This window comes from Strigops habroptila, chromosome Z (assembly GCF_004027225.2).
Source record: "Strigops habroptila isolate Jane chromosome Z, bStrHab1.2.pri, whole genome shotgun sequence".
Lineage (NCBI taxonomy): Eukaryota > Metazoa > Chordata > Aves > Psittaciformes > Psittacidae > Strigops > Strigops habroptila.
Window position 1 is genome coordinate 255,160 of NC_044302.2, and position 12,260 is coordinate 267,419.

The 12,260-nt window shown below is 37.5% G+C and overlaps 1 protein-coding gene across 1 annotated transcript in view; it reads left to right on the forward strand.

The window, feature by feature from the left end:
• ITFG1 (integrin alpha FG-GAP repeat containing 1) overlaps positions 1-10,414 on the forward strand; it is a 77,577-nt gene extending 67,163 nt beyond the window's left edge. The window contains exons 15-18 of the mRNA XM_030470689.1: positions 329-453; positions 3,087-3,169; positions 4,741-4,858; positions 8,254-10,414. Coding sequence (XP_030326549.1) covers positions 329-453; positions 3,087-3,169; positions 4,741-4,858; positions 8,254-8,313 — 386 coding nt within the window. The 3' untranslated portion in view covers positions 8,314-10,414. The remainder of the gene's footprint in view (positions 1-328; positions 454-3,086; positions 3,170-4,740; positions 4,859-8,253) is intronic.
• The last annotated feature ends 1,846 nt before the right edge of the window (positions 10,415-12,260 follow it).

Consider the following 12,260-nt stretch of genomic DNA (forward strand, 5'->3'; position numbering starts at 1 on the left):
ACTTGGCACTATTCAAATAAAAAGAAATGCAGAGACCTGATTTCTTCTCAACAAATGGTAGAAATTCAGTTTAACATGGAAATGGTGCTCAAAAGAATCATCTTACCTAGAAACCTAAAGCATTTAAGCTATTCTCCGAGTAACCACAAGTAGTTCGGAAATGTGGGATTGAGCCTTTAAGAATTAAATAATCATGCAGCTGATGAACATTTTTTAATTTTTTTCATGACTGACTCTGAATGTATACGTGTAGAAAGTTAACGGTTTCAGGGCTGGGGTTTTTTCCAGCAAATTACCTACTTGGACTTCTTTTCTAATTTTATTTCAGCTGGACAGCTTAGCCAATCAGCACATTATGCTCTCCAGCTGCCATACAACGTTCTGGGCTTGGGACGTAGTGCTAATTTCCTCGACCATTTGTGTGTTGGTATTCCTCGTCCTTTAGGAGAAAAGGTCAGTTGAGATTTATGGTTGTCAAGCTTGTCAATATTACAATTGTCAATATATATGGTGTTACCTTTCCTAATAGAGTTTGGATGGAAATACTGCTAGGGACTTTTTTTTCTTTTTTTTTTCCCCCCAGGTTTTTTTTTTTTTTTTTTCTCCAGAAGCAAGGATATTCATAGAATCATAGAATAGTTAGGGTTGGAAAGGACCTGAAGATCATCTGGTTCCAACCCCTCTGCCACAGGCAGGGACACCTCACGCTAGACCATGCTTCCCAAGGCTCTGTCCAGCCTGGCCTTAAACACTGCCAGCGATGGAGCATTTACCACTTCTTTGGGCAACCTGTGCCAGTGCCTCACCAACCTCACAGTAAAGAACTTCTTCCTTATATCTAACCTGAACTTCCCCTGTTTAAGTTTAAACCCACTATCCCTTTTCCTATCACTATAGTCCCTGATGAAGAGTCCCTCCCCAGCACACCTGTAGGCCTCCTTCAGATACTGGAAGGCTGCTATGAGGTCTCCGTGCAGCCTTCTCTTCTCCAGGCTGAACAGCCCCAATTTTCTTAGCCTGTCTTCATATGGGAGGTGCTCTAAGCCCCCTTATCATCCTCGTGGCCCTCCTCTGGACTCGCTCCAACAGCACCACGTCCTTCTTACGTTGAGAACACCAGAACTGCACACAGTACTCCAAGTGGGGTCTCATGAGAGCAGAGTAGAGGGGCAGGATCACCTCCTTTGACCTGCTGGTCACACTTCTTCTGATGCAGCCGAGCACACGGTTGGTTTCTGAGCTGCAAGTGCATGCTGAGGCCAGCTCATGTTCAGTTTCTCGTGGACGAACACCCCCAAGTCCTTTTTCTCAGGGCTGCTCTGAATCACTTCTCTGCCCAGCCTGTAGCTGTGACCAGGATTGCCCCAACCTAGCTGCAGGACCTTGCACTTCACTTTGTTGAACTTCATGAGTTTGGCACTGGCCACCTCTCAGACATGTCAAGGTCCCTCTTGCTCCCATCCCTTCCCTCCAGCTTAGTGTCATTGGCAAACTTGCTGAGGGTGTACTCAATCCCATGTTGCCAACAAAAATGTTGAACAGGATTGGTCCCAACACCAACCCCTGAGGGACACCACTTGTTACCAGTCTCCATGTGGACACTGAGCTGTTGACCACAACTCCTTGTGTGCAGCCATCCAGCCAGTTCTTTATCCATAGAATGGTCCATCCATCAAATTTATGTCCCTTCAGTTTAGAGACAAGGATGTCGTGCAGCACAGTGTCAAACACTTTGCATAAGTCCGGGTAGATGACGTCAACTGCTCTGCCCGCCATAGCCCCATCATAGAAGGCCATCAAAAGCAGTACTTTGAATACAAAAAAAGAGCCAGAAAAAAACTTGTGTGCCTGGTTTTTGTACGGTGTATAAGCTCTGAAGTAACACTAAGACCAAAAGATGACTGAATTTGCCTGTAATTAGTACAGGTATATAGTGCTTGCTTATATGGTAAATGTGTATTAGATCTGAGGGTCCAATTATTATAGTCTCAGCTGTAAAACTTGCCTGGGGTTGGCCTGGCCAGCCTGTAAACTCACATAATCCTTTCTGCCTTGGTTATAAAACCAGGATCAGTATGGTGGGAGGTGGAGATTAGTGTGATTATCTAATCTTCAGATGAAACATAAAAGTAGGGTCCTAATAATTTTCAGTCTTTAAAGATCTATGGTACAATTTTCAAAAGCAAGGTATTCAAATTAGCATCCTGGCCAAATTCTGATTTGGATAATTGCTTTGCCTGCCTCCTTTGCAGAACTGGTTCTTTTCTTCTTTCCCTATTATGTTGCTGCTTTGTACTTTATTTTACTTTGGTTTTTTAAGCACTTTGGAGCTTTCAGAATAAAAGGCTTATACCAACATAAGGGAATAATCACTTATATTTAGAATAAAAAGATGAAAAACAACTGGGTTGGGGGTTTTTGTGTGTGTTTTCCGTGTCATGGTTTAACCCCAGCCCACAACTAAGTACCACACAGCTGCTTGCTCATTCCCCCCAGTGCTGGGGTGGGGAGGTGAATCAGGAAAAGGGAAGACCCATGGGTTGAGATAAGAACAGCCCAATAATTGAAATAAAGTAAAATATTATTATAATAAAAGTAATGAAAGGGAGATAACAGAGAGGAATAACACCTCAGAAAGACAAGTGATGCACAGTACAGTTGCCTACCACTCGCTGACCAGTGCCCAGCCCAATCCAGGCAGTGATCAGTCCCTTCCTTCTTCCTCCAGCTCTATATGCTGAGCAGGACAGCACATGGTGTGGGACATCCCTTGGGTTGGCGGGGGCCAGCCATCCTGGCTGGGTAACCCCAACTCCATGTGCCCCCCAGGCTCCTCACTGGCGGGTAAGAGGCAGAAAAGGCCTTGGCTCTGTGAGCACTGCTCTGTGGTAAACAAACCACCGCTAGGTCATCAATGCTGTTTCAGCACAAACCCAAAACACAGTCCATACCAGCGGCTATGAAGAGAACTAACTCGATCCCAGCCAAAGCCAGCACACACCTTTTGTATGTTTCAACAGAGAATTTCGTTGCTTTTAAGTATATTGTTTTGTTATGAATTGACACAGCCTTTGTTTTTCTTTCAGTCCGTAAGAAAACAAGAATGGACAGCTATCATACCAAACTCCCAGCTTATAGTCATTCCCTATCCTCATAATGTTCCTCGAAGGTAACTTCATTTTGATGTGCACTTCACAAAATTACATTAATACAGAGTTTAAATTAGGCACTATGTGTCTAAAACCAGTCACTTGTAGAGCAAGGAAATTTAACAACAGTGGGGGTCAGTTCTGTGGGTGTAGTTGCCTCAGTGACGAGGCAGAATACTTCTCAGGTATTTACACAGATCCTTAGGTAGTGCCCATAAGAGATCAGAATATTACCAGCTCAACTCCTGTAAATAGTAACATATTTGCTAGATTTACCAACATTCTTTTGACAAATTGCAAGGTTGGTAATGATCTAAGGAAGCATTTTTGTTTCACCAAACTTGCAATTTCTCTCTGGTTGCATATAAAAGCCTTAGTTCAGCCCTTCTGAACAAAGTATCTGTTGCCACAGGTATTAATACTTTTTTTAAGTAGAAGTGAATGGGTCAGTTACACAAGAGCTTAAACATGGAATTCACTTTGCAATTAAAATGTTTATCCCAGAAAGATAGCATGTTTCTCTCTTTGCCATTAGTCACATATTCCAGCTGCTTTTTGCCGCTTGATGTATTAGTGAGGTCAGTTGCATTTATCATGCAGAAATGATTCTGACATCTGTTTCAGCAGTTAATTTTACTGTAGGACAGATAACAGTTGAGAAGTGATATGCTGCTTGAGTTGCTAATTAAGAACGACAGGAATAGCATCTGCCAGATGAAGAAAATTTAGTTATAGTCTTGAGGTATTTAAAGGTATGTGTTACGCAAAAAATTTCCTGTTGTTTTATCCTTAAATCATTTTTGCTTTCCTATAAAGTTTATGGACACTGTAGAAAAGCAGAGGAGAGAATCCCAAGAAGAAATCAGATTTCATAATAAACACTTTATAAATTTATAGTTCTTTTAACACGGATACATGGCCTCCTGCTGACAGCTTTCCCATGATGGGAAGCCTATAGTACAGAAAGGGTGTTAGATGAGCTTCAGGACCCCACAACGTTCAAGGGATGTCTTCCAGAAGCCCTTCAAGTGCTTAGGTTTTTTGCTTTCCAGCATTCTCCTGCCATAATCAACTGGTTATTTTGCCTACAATTGCCATTGTCTCTGGTAAACTTCAGACTGAGCAATGCCCAACCAGCTGAGCTCCGTAAGCCTGTCCAAGAGGAGCTCCTCGTCTGCAGAAAACAACATCTGACAGGCTTATTTCACCCTGCTGCTCCCTCTCCCCAAGCCCCAGGTAGTTTTGTGGAAGGTTTTGGTACATCTTTTACTTTGTCCTGGGCAGGGGCAGGAGATAAATCTCCTAATGAGAAAAAAAATCAGACCCTGAGGATAGCCGTAGGTTTCCTGGAAAGTTAAACAGAAACTGAATTTAGACATGGCATTACCTGAAAATAATTATATTGAGCCATATATTTTCAAGTAGAGAAACCATTAAGCTTCAGTCTTTTAAGTGTAGCCACTAGTTTCTGTCACCCAAGTTGTTACTTGTCTTACACTAGCAAGTTCTTTTCATCTTTTTAAGTTAAATCTGTTTTCTGCTTCCTGCTGAAGGGTATTAATGTTTCCTTGGATTTTCTTCTTCCATATAGCTGGAGTGCCAAGCTGTATCTGACCCCAAGTAACATTGTGCTGCTAACAGCTATAGCCTTAATTGGTGTCTGTGTTTTCATCCTGGCTATAATTGGCATATTACACTGGCAAGAAAAGGTAAGCTTAATTAACTAGATTCTTTTCTGTATTTTCTATACTAGTTAACACTTCCTAAAATTTTACAGTCTTGTACATTGAATTTTTGAGTAGTTTTCTACAGTATAATTTCTGACACAGACTGCGTTAATTCCCTAAAGGTGTTTACTTATTGAGTCAGTATTTACTGCAAGCTTAAAAACTGGCATTGTTTTTATTTAAGCTCTAAGACACTTAAAACGGGAATGAAGAGCAACATGGATGAACTTTTGCCATTAAGCTATTATTCCCAACTAAATGATACATGTACATTTCATATCTAAGCTTTCTATTTTGCAGAGTTTTAAGGGTACTGTTTTGGAAAATGGAACATAAAATCAGTTTCTTTGTCTTGAGTTCTGCCCGTAATCTAAAAATACGGAAAATGTCTCTTTTTGTGTATCTGTCTTTGCTGATTGCACTGACATCAGCATTCAAGACTATATATGAAGTCAATCGTGTACATATTGGCTGCTTTCCTCCGTGTGTCTGAATTATACATGTGGTGAATAGAAATCCATTGATTTGAAGAAGTATTTTGAATGGGGCCTTTCATTTCACAAAAGAAATGTGTTCCCATTTTTCTTGACTACGCTCAGTTCTCAATCATATCCAACTGGCAGAATTGCCAATAAATGCTAGTATGTACCCAAGCCATAATCTTAGCTGTCAAATAAAATTACTGCACATTTTGACATGGTAGAACTGTTTGTTGTTTTGTGCTTGTGGAAATAAAATGACCTTGTTAAACATTCAGATATGCTTTGCGCATGCTTCGTATTTAAATGTTGTCTGTCAATCTTCACTCTTCAAAATGTTAAATACAGTCTCCATATAATAGAAAAACTAGAATAAAATACGCAAAGCAAAGAAATGCAAACTTTCAGTGACTGTCCTTAGCATGTCCTACTGTACCGAGGAAGCATTGCTAACTGATAGCTAGGACTATGCACTGGCTGGGTTTAAGTCTGTTTCTAGCAAATCTTAAGCAACAAGAGTAGCAGAAAAAATACTTGGACTTTGAGCTGGGGAAGGATTAACTACGTATAATGCCATCTGGAGAAATGGAAATTCAATGTCAATGTTTAAAAAAATTCTTCATATAATAATTCATGTGTTGTAATATAAAGAAGCACTCAGCCCAGAGTGCTTTCTGAGCCATTTTAAACCCCATTAGGTGTATGTGAATGAAGTGGTGTATTGATTGCATTATAAACTCATTTCCAACAGCTTCATCTTGCTCAAAATAGGCATAAATATTTGGATAAATTGTGTGTACTTTCAGACTACCATATAAACATTTGTTAATTCCTCTGATTTTCCAGTGCCTTCCTATTAATTTTTACCTTCCCAATTTTTAGAAGGAATGGTTGAGTCTTAAGATATAAGAGTCTTAACCAAGGCTGTATTGTGTATCACTGACATGACTGGGAGTTAAACTGCAAAATTCCTTGTTCCCGAGCTTGTTCTTGATTTACTGTTTCACTAATCGCTCACAAAAATACAGTTCTGCATAAATGCTATTTTCCTTTACACATCTCTAGAATACCTATAGCAAAGAAAGGAAGGGGAAATGTACTGGCTGTTGCAATGTCGTCTTTTCCCCCAGAGGTTATATCTGTCTGTAAGATGCAGTGTTTTATTCAGCAGTTAAAATAAACCATGTACTTTGACCTCTGCAGGTAAGTGGTAATAGGAGCCCTTTGTCTACAATAGTTGTTACACTTTTGTCTGCCAGCCAAGTATTGTATTGTTTAAATAACTGTAGGATTTAGGGATAGTATGTTGCTCTGTCATTCTTTAGAAATTTGAGATCCATTTTTAGTTTTTAGTTTTGATACACCAAATGAAAGAGAATTGAGGAAGAATTTAAACCGTTATTCATCTTAGAGCAAATAGAGCCTGCTACATTAGCTAAGGACCTTGATATTCCTATATTCTCATTCTTTATAACTGGCTTTGTGGTCTTGATGGTAGTCATGTGAACACTATACATTGATGATAACACTGCTAGAGAAGTTTTGATGGATTCATCGGAGTATCAGTTACTGTCAAATTTGGAGTAGTAGTTTTTCAGGAAGCATACAAAAAATGGAGTGAAAATTGCCTTCTAAGTGAGACTACAAAATTTTGTGGAATGTGACAAGCATTTCAATGTAGGAAAGAGTATGCCACTCCCTTCTTCACACTCCATTTTTGACATTCAGAATACTACTGACATTGATAATCCCTTCCAAAAAGCCAGACTGATGCATCTTAAACTTCACTGACAACTCTGCTGCTGCGACAATGCGCAGTAAAATCCATAGTTAATCCAATGCAGCTGCTATCATACATAAACCTTGTGTGATGAGGAAATCTTTGGCCTTGAGCCAAAGCAGATGACAAACTTCTATGGCAGAACACATGCACTGATTTCTATGAAAATTGTCATGTATATTTATCCACTGAGTTACAAATCTGAATTCCCATGCAACAGCATACTGTATGAGCTTTTCTTCATTTTACACATTAAAAAAAAAGTTGGGATTAAGCAAGCTAAAAAACATTTAAATCTGTTTTGCTAAATTCTCTTATGCTAGGATTTACACATACTGTCAGTCATTACAAAAACACTTTTCTAGAAAAGTTCACACTCTGTGTTCAAAATATCCTTTAAAAAGTGCTTTCATACTCTAGTACTGCTATAGAACACAAGAGGAGGCTTGTGGGAGAGGACATGTTTTTATGCATTACCTGGATCATAAGTACAATTTAAATATGCTGCTTTTTTCCAGGCACCATCCAAAGTGCTCTTTCAACAGATCACTGTGTGCTCTGCATAAATAAGCACAGAAATGCATCATACAAAAAAAAACACAGGAAAATTTTTGCCTACTTGGTGCTGTTAATTGTGGGTTGAACTGCCATCTTTGTCGAAATCTGTATTTCACAGAATTTTTAAAAAAGAATCTCATTAGAAGTGTAACACAGATGACACCTACATGATGATTTACATACATCAAAGACATTATTCCAGAGTAACTTCATCTCATATTTATAATGCAGGCTAAATAAATAAATACATACTAGGAAACATTCTTCATTTTTGAAATGCTGCTTTTCAAAAAGCACTATTAGAAATAATAGAAAATAATGGGTCAAAAATACTAAAACAGCTGAGCATTAACAGCAGAAGCCAATTTTGAGTAGATGGTTGCTATTTCAAACTGACATCATTTAAAAGCTAATTATTGAGGCTTTTACTGAGCATTTTGCCTTTTGCTAAATGAGTGACATGGAAGAAATCAACCATTCTCTGACATTTGACAATTCATTTCTGTAACAGCATTGCTCTAGATCCCACAAAGTGTTTTTTTATTATTATTTTTTTTCAGAAAGCAGATGACAGAGAGAAGCGACAGGAGGCTCATCGGTTCCATTTTGATGCTATGTGACACGCCTTAATATTTAGGAAGGAGCTGCTACTCATTTGCTTAATTGAAATACTAAATTCTGGTTTATAAAATAATTATCGTGCAAATACTGCTGGTGTGCTGTCTGTAAATGTTGCATTATTTGGTATTTATTTGGAAAGTATTAAAATTAGACCTGAATGTCTCACAAGGCCTTTCAGTTAACAGACTGTATATAATAGCATTTCATCTTTACTTAACAGAACTGTAATTTTATTTTTCTTAGTAAAGGGATCAGATTGCATGTACCATTGTTTATGTACCACCCATTCTTTAGTAATATTTGATAGAAAGAAACCTGTGTAAATAAAAGTTTAGCATTTCAGTGAGTAGAATATGTTGTATCACCTGAATTGGTCTTGTCATTTACACATTCCTGCAAAGTAACATGCATTTCTGAAAATTTAGCTTCCGCAATTTATCGGATGACTTGGTCATTAATTATTTTGATTGTAATCTTAATGGTGCTCAACCTGTATTCTGTATTTTTCTTTGTTTAAATCCATATGTGCAATAGTTAAAGAATTTAGGAGTTGGAGAACTAAAAAAAGCTGCAATGTTAATGCTAGTTCAGTAGCTCATCATGGGACAGATTTAGTATTTATGTGTGTTAGTTCCAGAAAGAAGACAATGCATTCAAAAATTAAAACCATAAAAATGTATCGGCATTACATAAACTGCTTTTATAATTAAACTATAACCACATTTATTTTAGAAAGGCCTAAAGTAATTATGAAAGTAATTTTTTTTAAATAATAAAGGTGTGGAATTTTGTTGTTTAATTTTGTTTTTAAAGTAGTAAAAAGAAAAATTTTTGGAGTGGAAGATGAATGAGGATTGACTCCCTAAAATTCATTGCTAAGGGATGAGATATACAAAGATTAAATTAAGAATATAGTAGGACACTCGGAATAAGCAATGTACGGTATCTGTTTCCACTACTATAAGACAAGTAGCTCAACTTCATATATTTAAAATGGTGATGAAGTTACAGTTGCTCAGTGTAGGGTCCTGGAATAATCTCTAAAAATAATCATGCTTTTATTTAATAGTTATTCCTTAGTGATAGAAGTTTACATGATTAATTGTGCATTTAAATCTCTCAATTTGCATGCCTAATGAATACCATTTGATAAACTAGGACACACTTTCTCAACTAACTACAGAGTATTGGTCTTAGAGGCAATCAGCTCTGCAGTGGGTGCGTACTCCAGTCTGGCACTTGTCCCGTCACCTACTGTCCTGTAACACTGCCTTTGCTTGGCAGCCCAGAAGCTGAAAAGGGTGTGCAGGTACAAGGCTGAACTGATCCCGTCCACCCTGAAGGACAGTTAAACAGGTTGTTACCATGTCAGTGCTGAGCAGTGACCCATTCAGACAGCAGCACCAACCCAGAAATCAGAGAAGTGCTGATGAGCAGTCTGCCAAGCTGCGATGTTCTACTGGATATTTCTAATATGAACTGATCAGATGCCAACAAAGGAGAATTTCATACTACATTGCTGTTACTATTCAGCATATTTCCTTAATGCACACCCTTAATATTTCTCTTAGAGTGGCATGAAAAAGTAAGATTTTTTTTTAGATAGATAAATAATGCTATTGGACTTTTTAAACCCCATGATAGAATTTGCTCCTCACAGCAAAAGTAGTAATGGATTTCATAATTAAAAGGAAGCACAACTTAAACTATTTTGCAGCCTTTTTCAGATGATTGGAGAATAAGGCTAAACACATGCCACTGGCAGCAAAGCACAGTTGTCTGTAGCCCTCTATCACAATATAATAAATATAGATTAGCCTCCTTATGTTTTTGGGGAAAACAATTGGGAATGAAATAACCTCATGCTGACATTTAGGCTGTTGTCAAGTTAACAGAACAACAAACTCAGTATCTCTTGCTTTGTTTTTGCATGCTCAGTAGTGCATCATTGCATCACTTCACACACAATACATCATTGGCACTTTAAAAGCTTTCTTATAGTAAAGGTTTCTACAGGTTCTAACAAGTCATAACTTTGCTCACAACAGTATGTGCGTACTATTTTGAATTAAGGCATTAAATATTGTTAAACTTCTTGTCGAAGGTTTCATGTAATACTTTTTCTATTCTGTAAGCATCAAAATATGTTTGGGTAAGGTTAGTACCCTTCCACCAGTAAGTTTAAGAAAGCAACACCAATTAGAAAGTGTAGTTCCAGGTGATTGTCACAGTAACTGAGAAGTAAAAGAGTTACAACTACATCCACCGTAACACAGCTCTGGTGAGAAATGCTGTTGGAAGGCTTTCTCAGCGTGAAATCTCACCTATATAAAAATACTCTTGCCACGCCAACTGACAGATGGCTGTTGAAATACCATCCTCCTTTGTTCTCATTTTCCATGAGAAGCTTTAAGACTGAGTCATCCTACCAGATTTATCATTAGTGCACTATAATCCCCAAACAAAAGAACCAACTTTTCAGCTGCAGATTATTAGGCAAATTCTATATGGTATGCTGTTCCTCCTATGATGAGGCCATACTCCCAAACAGAGAGTCATATTACAAACATTTGCTACAGAAAAGCAATTGCCTTATAAATGTAATTTATGTATTTTACCAAGTCAATTTTACCAAGTCAGTTCAGTATTTTTAAATAAATGACACCTAAATAGAATGGAAGTCAATCGATAAGTTTCTACTATATTATAATCATTGGAGCTTAATTTTGTTAAAACAGTGTAAAAGCATTAACCATGCCAGTTTTGAAGGTATTAATAACCAAAACCATTATTAAAAAAAAAATCCAGAAAATAAAATTGTGCTTAATCTTAAACTTTGCAACTAAACAGTACTAATTCTAAATGGATGGCCAAAGTATTTGATCGAAGTCTGAGAAGTATGTTAAGAAATCAAGATCAATAGAGGTGTTAAATCTGGAACATTGCTATGCTGTTTCAGTAACCCTATTATTCATTCTTTCTTTTTTTTTTTTTTTTTTCATTTTGGCAGCAGGATCTTTTTGTTGAGGCACCAGAAACATCAGCCCCAGCTGTCACTTTGAAAATGATCAAACAGTGCCACACAGCACTATTTTTGTAATTAATTCCTGTCTTCAATGAAAAATGTGATCCCATCTATGATACAATTTATAAAAATTGTAAAGTATATACTAACCTTATTTTGAAATTCCTCAATGTCCCAACTTAGGCCAGAAAAGTGTAGGTATATTGCAGGTATATTCTAATCCTCGTATCTAATTATCTTGCCTGTCAAATAAAGCAGTACACAGGGAGCATTCTGAAGACTATCAATATTCTTCATGACTATTTGAAAGTTTGTAGTGGCCTTAACTCAGTAGTAAATAACAAAGCCAATTACACTTACTAATGTATGATTACATATTATGCTACATTAAGAGCCACTTGCACCTGCTATCATTTTCTAATTTGAAATTGTTTATAATTAGGATTCACCAAATGCACCTAAATCTTGTTGGCAAACCCTGGTACCAGAACAGTCAAAATGTAACTCCTAACTTCGTAATTACTCACTGTTGACTTCTATATTTTTGCAACTTCCACTATAGATACTCTTTTACAAACAATATCCAAATAGCATCAAACATAGTAAAAAACTGCTGGTCTATTTCTGATATCAGATCTGCTACTCAAGAGCAGCAAATACTTTAGGTAGTATTAAAATTAAAAGTTCTAGCAGAACAGCAAATCAAAGGAAATTTCAAGGAAGAACTGTTGGGAGGAGGCAAAACCAGTTCTAATATTGGAAGTGTAAGCCTTTTACTGCAGCAGAGCACCTGCTGTAACTAACTCGTTCTTTAACTGTGCAGGTATTTCCCTACATCAAAATGAGCAGTGCCACTGCCTTCTGTTAACTACTCCCGGTCAAAAATAATCACAATGACTCAATAGAGCAGCAGAACCAGAC